This window comes from Myxine glutinosa, chromosome 4 (assembly GCF_964187855.1).
Source record: "Myxine glutinosa chromosome 4, kmMyxGlut1.1, whole genome shotgun sequence".
Taxonomy (NCBI): domain Eukaryota; kingdom Metazoa; phylum Chordata; class Myxini; order Myxiniformes; family Myxinidae; genus Myxine; species Myxine glutinosa.
In genome coordinates this window covers 217421310-217438546 of record NC_136264.1, presented here as the reverse complement: position 1 = coordinate 217438546, position 17237 = coordinate 217421310, and the positions used below count along the sequence as shown (strand labels likewise).

The window sequence follows — 17237 nt, the reverse complement described above, 5'->3', positions numbered from 1 at the left end:
TGTGCCGAGTGGCTCCGCGGCCCGCTTCACCACGGCGTGCTTTACCCAACGTGTCCGAGCAGTTTCACCGGTGGTCGTGTCATGTCGTCTGTGACGAACAAACGAGCTCAGGGTTCCGTGAACCCGGGCCGCCCCGGGGATCGACGCTCGCCTCCGAGTCGTAGGCATGCCCAGTCTTTCCTCGAGCGGCCGAAGTTGCTTGCTTCTTTATTTTTGGACGATGCGATATACGCAGAAACGACGACGTACAGGCAGGCATTTGCAAATCCATGCACATGTGCACATGCACACGTCGATCGGTTCTTTACAAGGATATGCATCAAGGGTATCTACTTGGTATATCTACTACAAAAGTGCAGCCGCACAGCTCAGGGTTCCTGCACACTCCCCTCAACAAAGGATATGGGACCATGGGTGGGGAGGAAAGACAAAGCAGAGGTTAGCGGGGGAAAGGGCACAAGGGTACACGTCAAAACAAGGTAATGCAACATGAGGGGCGCGGGAGAGCGAGCGGAGAACGCTCGTCCCTAGCTGTTCGTCACCCCCCCATGTCAACCTACACTACCCTTGCCCCTCCCCGTATTTACACTTTGCAAATTCCGTCTCTACCGTCTTGTCTCTTCTATCCACCTTTATGCCAAATTCATTTTCAATCCCTCCCAAGAAGGAAGAGATGGAATAAACACAATGTCTCACCCACGTCATGATGCGTCTTTCATTCCAAATCATCTGCAAAACCTGGTTTGGAGTCCTGTCACCTTGGTGAGTGCATGTGGATGGTGTGAAGAGACTTCATCCTAACTATCCTTCTAATTGACATTAACTCTTTAAACTACCCGGGGTCTTGCCCTGCCAATCAATTGGCCTCTTTACACTATGTGGTTCTAAAAACCAATTCCCATTGACCCACCCTGTGGTGCCCTTCCAAATTTGGGGTCTCCCTCCCCCCTTTTATCTGAATTATTTTCGCTTTTTCTTTTCGCTGAATTAACGCCAGGGGGGTTGACTCAGCCTGTCATCCTTCCGAGGTCGGCTAATTTGAGTACCAGCTCACTGGTAATTCCCTGTTTATCGTTAAAGGCGGCAAAAAAGGGTTGGCGTCAGGAAGGGCATCCGGCCGTAAAACATTGCTTCAAAAAGGGGACCGAAAAACAACAACAACCACGGTTCCCGAAAAAGGCCAACCCCCGCTTTGCGGGGAAAAATGGCCTCTAAAGGTGGTTTTCCTCCCCCCTTTTTTCTATCTGTGCCTTCGCACAATTTCGGGGCTGGGTCGTGTGGCTCTACCAGCAGGTCCTACTTACCTGCGCACCTCCGCCACTGAAGTCGCCACCCGAGCTTGCCTAGCTCCTTCAACTACCCTAACTCGGGAAAGGCCCTCTCTGGCATTGGGCTACCCGGGTCCTCTCTTCGGATCCTCGGGCCCCACTGAACTCTACACTGAACGCTACCTGGCTCCCAGAGCCTAGCTGTGGCCTCACCTGGCCGACAGACTACCAGTGGCGGAGTGCCCATTTAACCATACTCTCTAATTAAGCCCACACACCCAGCCATTCCACTCACTCATGCACCCCTCAAAGCAACAACCTGCTACTCCCTGCACCACAGATGTCAATTTCCAAACAATTTACCTACTCCCTCTACCTAACTTTAAACTACCCTCCCCGGGTATTCGTGAAGGGGTCCATCCTCCCCCATCCACTCCTTCGCACCATGCACTCCACATAGGCTAGTGGCCAAATGAGGTTTTGGGTGGCATACCTCTACCCAAGGTAGAACAAGTCACACCCTATTTTTTCTTGAAGAGGGATGTTTGGGGATTTAGAAAATCATGGTTGTGAACCTGAGATCATTGCACAACATTTTGAAAATCACGTTTACATATGTACCACTGCAGACTGCAAAAATGGATTTAATCGCCACAGATTTTGGCTCATATTGGCTCATATATTTGTTAATACTGGTGCTACAAACACAAATTTGGTACCAAAATGTGCGGCATGATGACATATATATCTGTAAAAACCATTTGTGATGTAACAAAGGCTTTTGTGTGACCTACAGGCAAAAATAGTGGAATTTTACTCAACAAATCAGCTTCGGGTTTACCAATAAATATCAACAAAAACATTAATTACTTCAAAAATATTGGACTTGCAGTCATACTTGTTACATCAACATAATCCAAGTTTATTTACCCTTTGAAAAATATATCTAATGATATAATTGTCACTGAAATGATATAGTTATAACTGAAATCATATGTCGCCACACTAATGCTGACCGATAGAAATCCCGAAGCAGATATGCAACATGAAGAATTGACTTAAGATTCTGACACAATTGTGAAAGTGACTTTTATAGACATCATGTTGATATAAGCTATTTCACATATGACGATAATGAATTCATAACATGCACTGTAACCTATGTACATCTATTACATGAAGTAATACATGCAATACATTTTAAAGTTCAGTCACGCTCTTCATCAGTGCTGTCGTCAAAGACAACAGAATCATCAACATTTGGACAATCGTCTGCACTACACGAGCAGAATTCAGTGCAGGTCAGTCCTGCAGAGATACAATGACATGTTCTGCTCTGCCTACAGTCATCGTCGGTGCAGTAGAGATGCGTGAGATCTCGAACCTCCCTTGGGGCTGCATCCTTTTGGAACATGACAGGCTCAAGTTTGTTGTCTCTGACCTGCCATCCATTACCATCGGGGTTCCAAAGTACAGGCTTCGCTACATGGCTGTGGGTCCATATCGCCACCTGGTAATTTGCTCGCTTCAGATGTTGTTCGAAAGCATCGTCTGTTGGTGGGAAGAGAGATGCTGGTTTGTCACTTGTGCAGGCATAAACATAACGAAGTTGGTCGAGTGTGTGACTTGACTTTGAACCATACAACGACAGAGCATATTTTGTGGCAGTGCTGACGACATTGGTTGTATCTCTGGTTTGGCCTAACCGTGACAGTGGTGCCAAGTGTGCAATGTTTTGCTTGAGTTTCGAATATGCAGTGCGTTTCCCGACTTTGAACAGCGCGGAGGTTGTGTCACAGCCACTTATAGCATGTGATGCTGGCAAGCAACTTGACGTATCCTGACCGATGTCATCCGTTATTCTGTTGACAGGAATGAATCTCTGACGATTCGTTGTTTTTGTACAGTGACCTGCATTCATGCACACTTTGGTGTCCCCAAACATGCCTTTCCCACAGTAATAGATGAGTAGGACCAACACGTCAGTGTCATCACATCGTACAATGACCCTTGAGTGTGCTCTGGCGAGATGGATAGCATGTAGCAGGAGCCGTGTGTCAGCCTCCTCATGTGTGCTGAACAATTCAGGTAGTTCCCGGATGCCTCTATGATCCACAACTTTAACTAGCAGGCCATCGTTAAAGCCTCCTGCCAGTGTGACAGATTGGTTTTCCTCAAGCTGCAATTGGGCGGCTACTGTCAAGTAACTGCAGAGGAAATCGGCAAGCGCTGATTTGTTTTTGGTGTTCTTCAGGAACTTCCTGTAGTTTGGAACTGTGCGTTGTCCATCGATGACATATCTGGGTGTTGACTCTCCACCAGTGCGACATTCTCTTTCCAGCTGCTTGATAGAGAGTGGTACATCATACCTGTCAAAAACCAATGTAACTGATGTCACACCTTGGTTACTAGCAAGCAGTGACTGAATCTTCTGCATTATGGTACGTCCGAGATCGTCAAATGTGTCAAACTGGGCTTCATCAAGTGCCTGAAGTAGTGCCATCCCATCAATGACATAAGCAGTATCATGTTGGTCAGAGGGTTCGAGCACCTGGACTTCCTCACAATTAGCTTCTAACTTCTTTGCCAGATCCGCCTTGTTGGTTTTTCGCATTGTCCCATCATTGTTGAAGAGGGACGGTGGCACAGGAGCCAGTTCATGTGTCAGGACTTGTTCCAGACTGACATCGCGTTTCTTTGAGACAGCAAGCAGCCGCCGGAAAAGTACTTCTGAATCCACCATCAATTTATCTCGTTTGTTGGTTTTCATGGGTTTTGACATGTCCGCAAACGTTGGTGTCTTTGTTCGTGAGTCTGTTTCCCAGAAACTCTTGGTTTGGTCAGCAAGAAGTCGCTTTTCGATAAAACTTTTGTTGCATTTCTGGGCGTCTGTTAAGAAATGTCCAAGTCCGTTTGATACTTCTTGTGAAGCAACCTGGCCTGTGGCGATGTTGACCAATTCGTCAGGTACAGTACGTAGGTCAAACGGATTTTGTACGTTTGATACAAATTCATCAAAATACAAATTGACCTTCATCACCACAGCTGGTTACATTCGTGTGTGATTTCTCACTGGTGCACCACTGAATAAAGTCGTAGAGTGTATTAGGAACGAATTCTGCACAGTGCTGAATATCTGTTTCCTCGACAGGTGCATACATATTTCCAACATGCTCGATATCAGCCATGTGCTTCCTCAGGATACCAGCTGCAGCATGCAAAGTATGCATTTCACTATCTATGGCTGATGGTACATCAGACGGGATGTCTTCATATTCTGGTTCATCAGTCATGCTCTGCAGAATCGTGGCTTTTCTCAGGGCATCACCTAAGGTCACAGAAGAAGAGCATATGATGTCAGTGTGGCCATCAAATGTTACACAGACTATTTGGTCACCATAATATTTAGTTAATCGCTCCTTCAACTTCCAAGTTTTATACTGTTCTGCATTCGTGGTACCCAGTGAAACCAAATATCCAACGTATTCATCTTTCAGATGAACGAGGGGTGTCACTGTCTTAGTTTTGGAGAACACAGTTTGTTCCAGATAACATTTCAGTTCATCAAAAGCTTCATCATGTAATGTGCCCATTGTTTCCTCTCCTGATTTACGAATTGCAGCAGTGATGTTCCGTTCTGAAATATAGTGTGAATAGCATAACCTGTGGTACTTGGCATCATAGGCGAACAAATCTGGAAAGGCAAGCATGCGCATGTGTATTTTATTGTCTTGTCTTTTGTCAGCTGCTGCCAGAACTTTTTCTCTGGTGGACTGTCCAGTTCCTGTAGATACCGGTGTAAGCTTGTTTCTGGAAGTGCTGGATTTTCCACAAATGAAGCAGTTAGTCCTGATGTCAAACCCAGCTGTTTCATTTCTGCTGATTCTTGTGTGTTCTGTTGCCGCAGACGTGCATGGTTGCTGGTCACTCTCACTGGGGTTGGATGTGGAGATATTTGACTTGCTGGTATACTTGGCCCGACACAATTTGTGGAATGATACTTTCAAATCAAGACTCAATATGTCTTGTTGCAAAGGCCAGATACTTTCATAAACGTCATCTTTTCTGATTTGACTTGCTTTGAAGATTGCACTCAAACCATTAAATGTTGGGTTCGTTACAACTTCTTGCTTTTTAGGGTTGAGGGGTTTAAAGCATATGATGCAGTGGTCAGTGTCAATTTTACGACGCTTCACAACAGGTGGTTCCAGATCCATAATTGCAGATCAATTGTCAGCACAAGCATCTGAAATGAAATAATTAAAGATAAGTATATATCAGTAGTTTTAGAAAAAGGCAATCAAGCTCAAAATTGATTTTCTGCAACTGGATTTAAAATCATTCTTGTTTGATTAATGCATATACATGTATTATAAATTAATCAATGTCGGTTACTTTTAGGGGGGGTGACATATGGTTTCGGTAATAACTCTATTAATTCAACTGATTTATCTTTATGAGTTATATTTCTAAAAAGGAGAATGATAGAGGGTTATTTTGATGTAATATGTAGTAATACAACTCAAATACTTATGAAGAAATTAATTGTTTAGTTGATATTTATTGGTAAACCCGAAGCTGATTTATTGCGCAAAATTCCACTATTTTTGCCTGTAGGTCACACAAAAGCCTTTGTTACATCACAAATGGTTTTTACACATATATATGTCATCATTCCGCACATTTTGGTACCAAATTTGTGTTTGTAGCACCAGTATTAACAAATATATGAGCCAAAATCTGTGGCGATTAAATCCATTTTTGCAGTCTGCAGTGGTACATATGTAAACGTGATTTTCAAAATGTTGTGCAATGATCTCAGGTTCACAACCATGATTTTCTAACTCCCCAAACATCCCTCTTCAAGAAAAAATAGGTTGTGACTTGTTCTACCGTGGGTAGGGGTTTCTCACATTTTAGGCCCCTTTTTCAATTTGGCCACTAGCCTAACACCACTCAATCCACACTACTCACTCCACACACCATTTATTCCTACACACCAAGTATTCTCTCCATTTATCCACTTGCACCCCATGCAAGTCAATCACTCAACACCATTACACATGTCCTCAATACACCACTCGTACACTTTCTCCGGTCATCCCAGACCATTGTCTCATTTCACCAAGTTCAAGGACAACCAGATTCTCACACACACAACCATTCTCGACCAATGCCTCATTTCACCAAGCCCAAGAGGCACCCACAATTACACACACACAGCATCATCTAACTAACTACTTCCCTCGAATACTTGTGCTTTCCCTGTCTTCCCTTATACTAAGCACTTCCCTCATCATTAACATCCTTCTAATCTGACTACGTCCCCTCTACCTGTATCAATGTCTCGACTTAAATCTCGGTCTCCTATTGTCATCCTTCTAAATCCCTAACAATATCCTAGCCCGCCCTTGGCTAGTTCACACTGCCAAACCCCATAAATCTACTGCTCCTTTGCCCCAACGTAAGGGATGGTAGAGCTACCATCCCTCTACATCGGACACTATCTCCCACTATCACCCCCCAGTCCTCTCGCACTATGAGCCCCCGTCATTGGAGGTACTGGGTCCTGCCTATATATATGTATATATACAAACGTATACTGTACGTCCGAGCCGGCATCGTCATGTTTCGCCGTTGCCACGTTACGTTGGTTGTTTTACACAGTAAAGGAACCTTTACACAGTAAAGGAATAATCACAAAAATACCAGCGAAAGGCAAAGCAAGCACGCGACCGCAGCACAGGACAAAATGCATATGGCGTCGCCTTTGTTTTGAATGAGAACCAGCAGCTACGCGTACGTATACTGTACATACATTTTAAAATATTTTTAATGTGCTTTTTATTGTATTTTAAATTGTTTTGATCGTTAAAACATCAACGTTAAAACATCCAATTATTTAAATTGTTTAATTTTTTTCACGTCCGTAGTAGTGACGTAAAGTCACACACAATGACGTTCGCTGAACTGAAATTTACTCTAGAAGAGTGGCGTAAAGTCGGATTTGACGTAGGTCTAAATGGCGTAAAACGGGGTATGACAGTACTTACACCAAGTTTGGTCAAAATCCCATCAATGGTTCACAATTCACTTTTCACCCCTCAGCCCAAATTGGGCTAAGGGGTATTGTCGTCACGGGCGTCGTCCGGTGGGCTTCCGGGCGTCCGTCAACTTTTGGTTTCCGTCAATTTCAATCAGAACGGCTTGTCCGATTAAATCCATTTTTTCAGTTTGTGTTGGGGTTGGGTAGCGGAAGGTTCCTTTCGAAAATGGGCGCGCTGCGATTTTCAATATGGCCGCCACGGCAGCCATCCGGGCGTCCGTCAACTTTTGGTTTCCGTCAATTTCGAGCAGAACGGCTTGTCCGATTAAATTCATTTTTGCAGTGTGTGTTGGGGTTGAGTAGCGGAAGGATCCTTTCGAAAATGGGCGCGCTGCGATTTTCAATATGGCCGCCACGGTAGCCATCTTGAAATTGGTTTCCGTCAATTTCGAGCAGAATGGCTTGTCCGATTAACTTCATTTTTGCATTGTGTGTTGGGGTTGGGTAGAGGAAGGTTCCTATCGAAAATGGGCACGCTGCGATTTTCAATATGGCCGCCACGGTAGCCATCTTGAAATTGGTTTCCGTCAATTTCGAGCAGACCGGCTTGTCCGATTAAATCCATTTTTGCAGTGTGTGTAGGGGTTGAGTCGAGGAAGGTTCATGGGCGCGCTGTGATTTTCAATATGGCCACCATGGCAGCCATCTTGAAATTGGTTTCCGTCAATTTCAAGCAGAACAGCTTGTCCGATTGAATCCATTTTTGTGGTGTGTGTAGGGGTTGAGTCGAGGAAGGTTCATGGGGGCGCTGTGATTTTCAATATGGCCGCCACGGTATAAATGATCAAGGTTTTGGATGGGAGAAGATAAGAGATGGTGGTGAACAGCTGTTTTAAAGACCTGAAAGGAGGAGAGGCATTGAAGAGAGTGTGGGAGTTTCTTCCAGAAATGGGAGAAAAGGGGAATGAAAGAGTGAAGGTGAGCAGAGAGTCTTGATTTTGGAAGTTTCACCAGAAGAGGGTTGCTGGCAGATCTTGTGCATCCTGTAGGAATATTTGGGGGACACAGCATAGACAGAGCTGGGGCAACAAGGCCGGAGAGGAGTCGGCAGAAGACAGAAAGACCACCAACCTGCCTTCGGTGAGAGAGTGAAAGGCCCTCAGAATCAGCTTCATCGCGGGAGATTCCAATGATTCTAAAAGCCTTGGTTTCTATCTTCCTGTGGATGAGGAGCTCAGAGGTGCCAAGGAAGAACTTCGCACGATGGAGGATGCTCAGTCGGCGACTGGCTTTGGAGGCCAGCTTGGAAATGTGGTTGGGAATAGGTGTTGTTAACGATGACGTCATTATAATTATGACGTCATAATTCGACAGGGACAACACTCAGTCTGATCAGTTTGAAATGTATTGAGCGTGATCTATGCAACAATTGGTTATATGCAACAAAGGTGGAAATATATGCAACAACAACAATCTATGCAACAAGGGTGGAAATGTGAATGGTTCGGTGGATGTGTGGAGTATCGTTGAGAGAGAGGAAGACAAATGATGAATTGCGAAAGATGATGGGAATAGAGCCTGTGATGGATGCTGTGAAGAGAAACAGGTTGAGATGGTTTGGTCATGTGGTGAGGAAGGATGAAAGTGACTGGTTGAGAAGAGTGATGGAAATGAATGTAGAAGGAAGTCGAGGCCGGGGAAGACCGAGAAAGACTTGGCTAAAGATGGTTGAATAAGAAATGCAGGCAAGGGGGTTAAACAAGGGGAGATGCAGAAAATAGGGCAAAATGGAGAAGATTGTCATGGGGACCACAAGGCTAATCCCCACTCTTGCAGGGGAAAATGGCCTTAAAATGCCTGTTGTTGTTGTTGTTTTGATCTATGCAACAATTATATTCGAGAATATAAATTTATGATGTCATCGCTCACGTCGTCTGGCAGCCATATTGGATCAATGGAAAAAAAAACCTATTCAAAAACAGAAGAGTTGGCTCGCACCAAGTCGATTGCGTAGAGTAAGTATTCTATGACTACCATCTCGTTCTATAGATGATTTAAATTGTGTTTTTGATCCTAATTGGAGTTTAATTCTTCTACATTACCATGACCCAAAATATTTAACATGGAACAATCAACCAGCAAGATCATGGCCTCGGTTTTCTGGGATGCTATCGCTTGGACTACATGCCTCACAAAACTCCAACCACAGGGTAATGTTGTACCAGCCTGATGCAAAAATAATAGCAGATCATTAAAGACAAACATGGAGGGATGTTCACCAAAGGTATGTTCTTCCTTCATGGCAATGCGTCTGTGCAAAAGGCCTGTGACGCACAGATTCGATCATGGGGAATATATCGATGTGTATATATACACAAAGAATTAAGTTAAGCACCCCTACACAACGAATTAAGGTAAGCACCCCCTAATATATATTCTTTGTGTATATGTATACATTGGCATATATTCTAAGGTATGTGAGATCAAATAATGATTGGTATGACATTAGCAATTATCCATTGATGAAATTGAGTGATCAAAGTGAAAAAAAGTGATTGGTTGAGTCAGTGATCCGATCACGTGGGTCCTACACACGTTATTGACGCAAAGATCGCTAGAGGTCTTCTCAGAACAATGACTGTACGTTAGAAAACATAAACGTCATCCACACTGTCCGTGATGGACCTATAGCTCCATACTTAAATTGAGGTGAAAATATGCCTAAAATTCCCAAAAAATTTCACCTTAAATTATTCAGAATAAAATATTGAAAACGGCATGATTGTTATGTTTTTATGTGACCATAATATCACTTCTCCAGAAAATATAGCAATATCATGGGTATATTACACTGTTTTGACGACAACAAACTTGTAATGTGCGAGGTTGTAAAAAAACGGGGGGGGTGCTTAACTTAATTCTTTGTGTATATATGCACATCGACTGATATTTGTGACTGTGGCTCTGATTAGCTTGATCAAACCTCGTCGAGCCTGGATCTGGACCTCAGGACTATTATCTGTCCTCTTCCAAAGCTCATCTCGGACATTGTACATACATTACTTGGACGAGAGGGACACAAAATGACAACGATTGGTGTTCTTAAGCACAATTTAAATTGATTGCTCCAACTCACCGATAATCCTGCTTGGCTTCTTTATCTCGCATAGGAATCGTTTTCCTAAACAAAAAACAGTATTCAAACATTTTCTTAATGCAACAACCAAAGGTCATAAAAAAAGCTTGGACATGCTTTCAATGTCAGACACATATATGAAAATTAGTTGACACGACAAAAACGGTGGAGGAGAGAGCTTTCTATGCACTTGGTTAACACATTTTATCTCTCACTGCAATTACATCACATTTACCCCAACATGTACGATCAAATAACTATTCCAATCTATCTCCTATTTTACCCCGTAAACCAGTTATGGAACACGACTTTAATATTTCCGAAACATTCATTAAAGAGCAGAGAGAGGGGTGACATATAGTGTTTCTAATACATAACAGATGACATCAACGTGTACTGGAATGAATGCACGTCATCACTCAGCTGCTACTCATAAGGCAGTGCAGAACGTCAAGATAGTACACTTGTTGCTAACAGGTCATGCAGCAATGGCTGTGGCGAGACTCGGTGTGCCTTGTTCCCTCGTCAAGTTAGGGGGTTCAATCTGTGTTTATTAGCGGCTTAGTTTGGTCAAAAACAAACGATCAGCAATATGTTGTCCTGATGAGCCCATAATAAGGATGAAACCTAGATCGAGACATCTCTGCCCTTGTTTATTTGTGACCAGAGAACATTAATCTCAGTCTGCGAGAACTTGAGTACCACACGGATGCCTCCAAGTTTGGAGGTGATGTGTTGGTATAATTTATGCACATGACGTCAGCATCATGTCATAGAGTCAGTGCGCTTCGTTGGCACAATATCTATGTATAGATATGCATATACAGCAATACCCCGTTTTACGCCATTTCAACCTACGTCAAATCCGACTTTACGCTACTCGTGTCGAGTAAATTTCAGTTCAGCGAACGTCATTATGTGCGACTTTACGTCACTCCGACATCATAATAGGACGTGAAAAAAATATATTTAAAATAAATAAAATAGCACATAAAAATTAACAATAAAAGAAGCAAAAAAAAACAATTTAAAATACAATAAAAAGCACATTAAATTTTTTTTTTAATGTACGTATATGTACGTGTAGCTGCTGTTTCTCATTCAAAACAAAGGCGAAGCCATGTGCATTTTGTCCTGTGCTGTGGTCGCGTGCTTGCTTTGCCTTTCGCTGTTATTTTTGTGATTATTCCTTTACTGTGTAAAGGTTCCTTTACTGTGTAAAACAACCAACGCAACGTGGCAACGGTGAAACAGGACGACGATGCGGGCTCGGACGACCGTGACCGTGTCATGCCTCGAGCCGGGGTGCCTCGTCGGGCATCTCGCCGGCATCCAGCGTCGACGAACAGATCGACGTGTTCATGTGCACACTGCACATGTGCATGGATTTGCAAATGCCTCCCTGTACGTCGTCGTTTCTGCGTATATCGCATCGTCCAAAAAAAAAGAAGCAAGCAACTTCGGCCGCTTGAGGAAAGACGGGGCACGCCTACGACTAGGAGGCGAGCGTCGATCCCCCGGGTGGCCGGGTTCACGGAACCCTGAGCTCGTTTGTTCGTCACAGACGACACGACACGATCACCGGTGAAACTGCTCGGACACGTTTGGTAAAGCACGCCGTGGTGAAGCGGGCCACGGAGCCACTCGGCACACAAGCCAGCTCACGGTCGACACGTCCGTGCCGGTCACCCTGTTCGAGGAGAAGATCCGTCCATAAAAAACAACGGAGGGACTCCCGACGGGTAGCAGCAAAGATTCAGGGCGAAGCCTCCTCCAGTTATTTACTCTAGTTTTACGGTGTTTGTCTTCATTTTAAGGCATTACGCCCGGTTTACGTCAAAAACCGAGTTACGTCACGGCTTATGGAACCAATTAATGGCGTAGGCCGGGGTATTGCTGTATGTATATGTATGTATGTATGTATATATATATATATATATATATATATATATATATATATATATATATATATATATATATATATATATATATATATATGTATATATATATATATATGTATATATATATATATATATATATATATATATATATATATATATATATATATATATATATATATATATATATATATATATATATATATATATATATATATGTATATACATATATATATATATATATATATATGTATATATATATATATATATATATATATATATATATATGTATATATATATATATGTATATATATATATATATATATATATATATATATATATATATATATATATATGTATGTATGTATGTATATATATATTAGGGTGGTGCTCAAAATAATTTTTTTTAAATATTTACTGGGACATGGCTTTATGTTGTTCCTTTTGTTCCAAAATGAAAAGACACCAAATATGAAAGCAATCTGATTTTATTTAGGGGTGCCACATCAGCCTTCAAACTAAAGGTGTCAACAAAACTTTTCTATATATGGATCGAAAGCAAAACCAGAAGTTTGTTTTATGAAAATCCACCCTCCACTCACTTTCTTTGTATTCTAGCAAACACAAGTTACAATAGCTGCACAAATAGCACTATATTGCTATGAAAACTCAAATTCAATGATAACAATCCAAATGTTCAGTTCATAAAATGAAGAGACACCATATCACATAATATTAAAAAACCCAAATATAATGAGAAATGTAACTCCTATTTCTGGGCCTGTTTCACCACTGTTGCCTTCTTGGCATCGGGATACATCTTCCTGTGAGCAGCAACAACTTGGAGCAGAGCTTGCTTTTGCTCTTCATCCTTTGTAAGGAGCTTATTGTAGTCTTGTATCAATGCGACACCCCTTTCTGCCCTGTCGTTCACCACGACTAAGCCACTGGCGGCTTTCTTTGCTTCCTGAAAGCTGGTTTCTTGCTCCCATGAACCAGGATCCTTATCCATCCAATCAGTTGGGGTCCCAAGGATGCTGAAGAAATGCTTGGTGTGTTTTGTTATGAGGCCAGCGATTGACAGGGCAGTTCCTCGTTTGATAGCTGGTCTCTTTGGAGAGGGGTTTTCACCGTCATTTTTCAATGCTTCAATCATATTGATCTTGCTTTCTTTGTCAATTCTGGTGTCAAAGAATGCAAATGCCACTAGTACTGGGCTCATGTACCACGTGTGGCGGCCAAGTGCCTTCAAGGCTGCCTGAGCCATCTTCTGATTGATTTGTTCAAACTTTTCCAACTTCTTGAAGAGGTTAATGTCATTCAGGGGAGCCTCAATAGCTTGTGGAGCCCGAAACCAAGCCTGTACATACACAAGGCAGACAAAAATGTTGAAGGCTCGGAGTTCTCTCGCCTCTCGAAGTGTCAAGTGGAACTCTGACCGAAACATGAACACCTGTAGTGAATATAGTGCTTTTGCCATCCATCTGGCTCTGTGCATTGCTCCTGGAGCCATGATCCGGATTCCACGAGGTGGGATTCCTCCCATGTAGATGACAGTCAGTTCTAGGAGTTCACGATAATCATCTCGTGGCTGCTGATCTTTCAAACACACAAGAACGTTTTTGCTTCCAACACAGTGTCTACAGATCCCATTGAAGCCTTCCTCTCTGAGAATTGATCGTGAAGAAACTTCCTGTCCTCGGGGTTGGTGATTATGGCCTCCGAATCTGCATGCCTAAGATCAAACGTCTTCTCCAAGGAGGCCTTGAAGGATGCTTCCTTTTTCTCTTGGGTCGCACCACCCCGCTTTGCACCTTTTTGGAGGCTCCTCCATTCTTCATATAGCCTCTCCAAACGATGGATGCAGTGCTGCTTCGTCGTTGTAGGTAGGTGAGCTTTTTCCCAGAACTTCACAACCTCTTCAATGGTGAGGGTTGCACTCTACCGGGCAGTGCGATTCTCCTTCTTCAGGTGATGGAAAAACAGGACAAGAGATTGATGCACAGTCGGGAGCTTGGCACCTTTGATGGCATCTCCAGAAGTGGACCCAATGAGATACACATTATCCTGAGCCCGAGTTTTCAATGAAACACTGGTACTAGCACATGCCATATCTGCAAAATAAGCAAGAATGTGGGTAAAATCCTGTTAATTCTTACTCCACAGGGTCACTCTCTACAAAAGAGCCACAGTCAATAAGTTAGGCCTACATATTACACACTAAAAAAGCGTACCCCTGACCCCGGGAACCTGTACAAAACATGCATGAAAATTGCCCAGATAGTGATCATAGGAAGTCTCAAAACTGTATGTATAATATATTGTATATATATAATGTATAATGTGTATTTATGTATATTTATTATTTAATGTATATTTACTATATATTTATTTTTAATATTATATTTAATGTATATATATAATTATGTATTTATTTTGTGTATATACAGCCCAAAAAATGGGAATTCCTATTTTTGCATGGGGGAAAATTCATCACTGATGTGGCACCCCTAAATATTATTGGATTCCATTCAAATGTGGTGTGGTTTCCTTTGACACCAAAAGGAACTTCCTTTGACACCAAAAGGAACAAAAATAGACCATGTCCCGGAGAAAAGCTGCATTTTGCTTTTTTGAAGCCCACCCTAATATATATATATATATATATATATATATATATATATATATATATATATATATATATATATATATATATATATATGTATATATATATATATATATATATATATATATATATATATATGTATATGTATATATATATATATGTATGTATATGTATATATATGTATATATGTATATGTATATGTATATATATGTATATGTATATATATGTATATATATATATATATATATATATATATATATATATATATATATATATATATATATATATATATATATATATATATGTATATATATATATATATATATATATATATATATATATATATATATGTATATATATATATATATATATATATATATATATATATATATATATATATATACACATACATATATACATACATATATATATATAGATATATATAGATATATATAGATATATATATATATATATACATATATATACATACATATATATATATATACATACATCCATACAGTCACGTGAAAAAGTAAGTACACCCCATGTAAAGTTTTGACTTTTTCAACATATTTCAACATGCAGCTATTTGATCTTCATTTCAACAATATTGATAGATAAAGGTGATATAATATAACAAATATCATGAAACATTTACATTTTATAGTTCATTGTATAATTTAAATAAACATAAATGCAAATTTCGCATGTGGAAAAAGTAAGTACACCCTTGGCTCTAATAGGTGGTATTGCCCCCTTTGGCAGAAACAACCTCAAGTAGGTGTTTCTTATAACTGTCTACCAGTCTCTGACATCGACTGAGAGAATTTTTTGCCCACTCCTCCGTGCAGATTTCTTTCAGCTGTGCGATGTTTGAGGGGTTTCTTGTATGCACAGCTAGTATCAAATCCCCCACAACATCTCGATGGGATTTAGATCCGGGCTTTGACTTGGCCATTCCAGAACCCTCCATTTCATTCTTTTCAGCCATTCCTTGGTGGATTTACTGGTATGTTTAGGGTCATTGTCATGTTGCAAGGTCCACCTTCGGTTGAGCTTCAACTTTCCGACAGATGGCCTCACATTATCCTCAAGCACCCTCTGGTACAACGAAGAATTCATAGTGGATTCTATGATGGTGAGCTGCCCAGGCCCTGATGCAGCAAAGCTGCCCCAAACCATAATATTTTCACCACCATGCTTTACAGTTGGTATCAGGTTCTTGTGGTCAAATGCTGTCTTTGGTTTTCACCAAACATGTCTTCTGGTACTGTGGCCAAATAGCTCTACCTTTGACTCATCTGTCCAGAGCACATTGTTCCAGAAGTGCTGGTCTTTGCCTAGGTGTTCATTGGCAAACCTTAGTCTTGCCCTGATACTCTTTGTGGACAGCAAAGGTTTCCTCCTGGCACACCTCCCATGTAGATCAAATTTGTGGAGCCTCTTTCTAATGGTAGACTCGTGCACTTCGACATCAACAGTGGCAAGAGCTATCTGTAGGTCCCGTGATGACATTCTGGGGTTTTTAGAGACTTCTTTCAGCATCTTGCGGTCTGCTCTCGGGCTGAACTTGCTGGGGGAGCCTGGCCTGAACAAGTTGGCAGTTGTTTGTAATCTTCTCCACTTGCAGATGATGACAGTCGAATGATTGATTTCAAATTGTTTGGAGATATTTTTAAATCTCTTCCCAGACTCGTAGGCATCCTAAACCTTCTTTCTGAAGGCCTCAGAGAGCTCTTTTGATCTTGGCATGGTGACACCGCACACTTCAACAACAAAGAGCAAACCAAACTAAATGTCTGAGGTTTAAATAACACAGGTTCCTCCAAGATCCTCTATAACGATGTTCTAATCATTTGCACCTGAGCTGGTGCACCTGATTCTAATTTTAGGTATTTGAAGTAGTGATAAATTTAGGGGTGTACTTACTTTTTCCACATGCGAAATTTGCAGTTATGTTTTTTTAAATTATACAATGGACTACAAAATGTAAATGTTTCATGATATTTGTTATGTTATATCACCTTTATCTATCAATATTGTTGAAACTAGGGCATGCCCGTACTATATATATATCTAAAATTATATCCCCCCCCTCTATTTACATGAAATGGTTTGGTCCAAAGCGAACGGCTTGCGAGTGGTGACAATCCCCCCCTCTATTTACATGAAATGGTTTGGTCCAAAGCGAACGGCTTGCGAGTACGGTGTTTTTTATCGGACCCGTGGAATTATAGATAGTAGTTTTAATTAGTTTTAAAAC

General features: G+C 41.4%; 1 protein-coding gene across 7 annotated transcripts in view; it reads right to left on the bottom strand.

Moving 5' to 3' along the window:
• Nucleotides 1-17237, bottom strand: part of GATB (glutamyl-tRNA amidotransferase subunit B) — a 173506-nt gene that overhangs the window by 79750 nt on the left and 76519 nt on the right. For 5 of the 7 annotated variants that reach the window (XM_068114433.2, XM_078777030.1, XM_078777032.1 and 2 more), the window contains one exon: nucleotides 10451-10495. The exons of the other annotated variants lie outside the window; for them this stretch is intronic. In XM_068114433.2, coding sequence (XP_067970534.2) covers nucleotides 10451-10495 — 45 coding nt within the window. The remainder of the gene's footprint in view (nucleotides 1-10450; nucleotides 10496-17237) is intronic. 7 annotated transcript variants of the gene reach the window in all.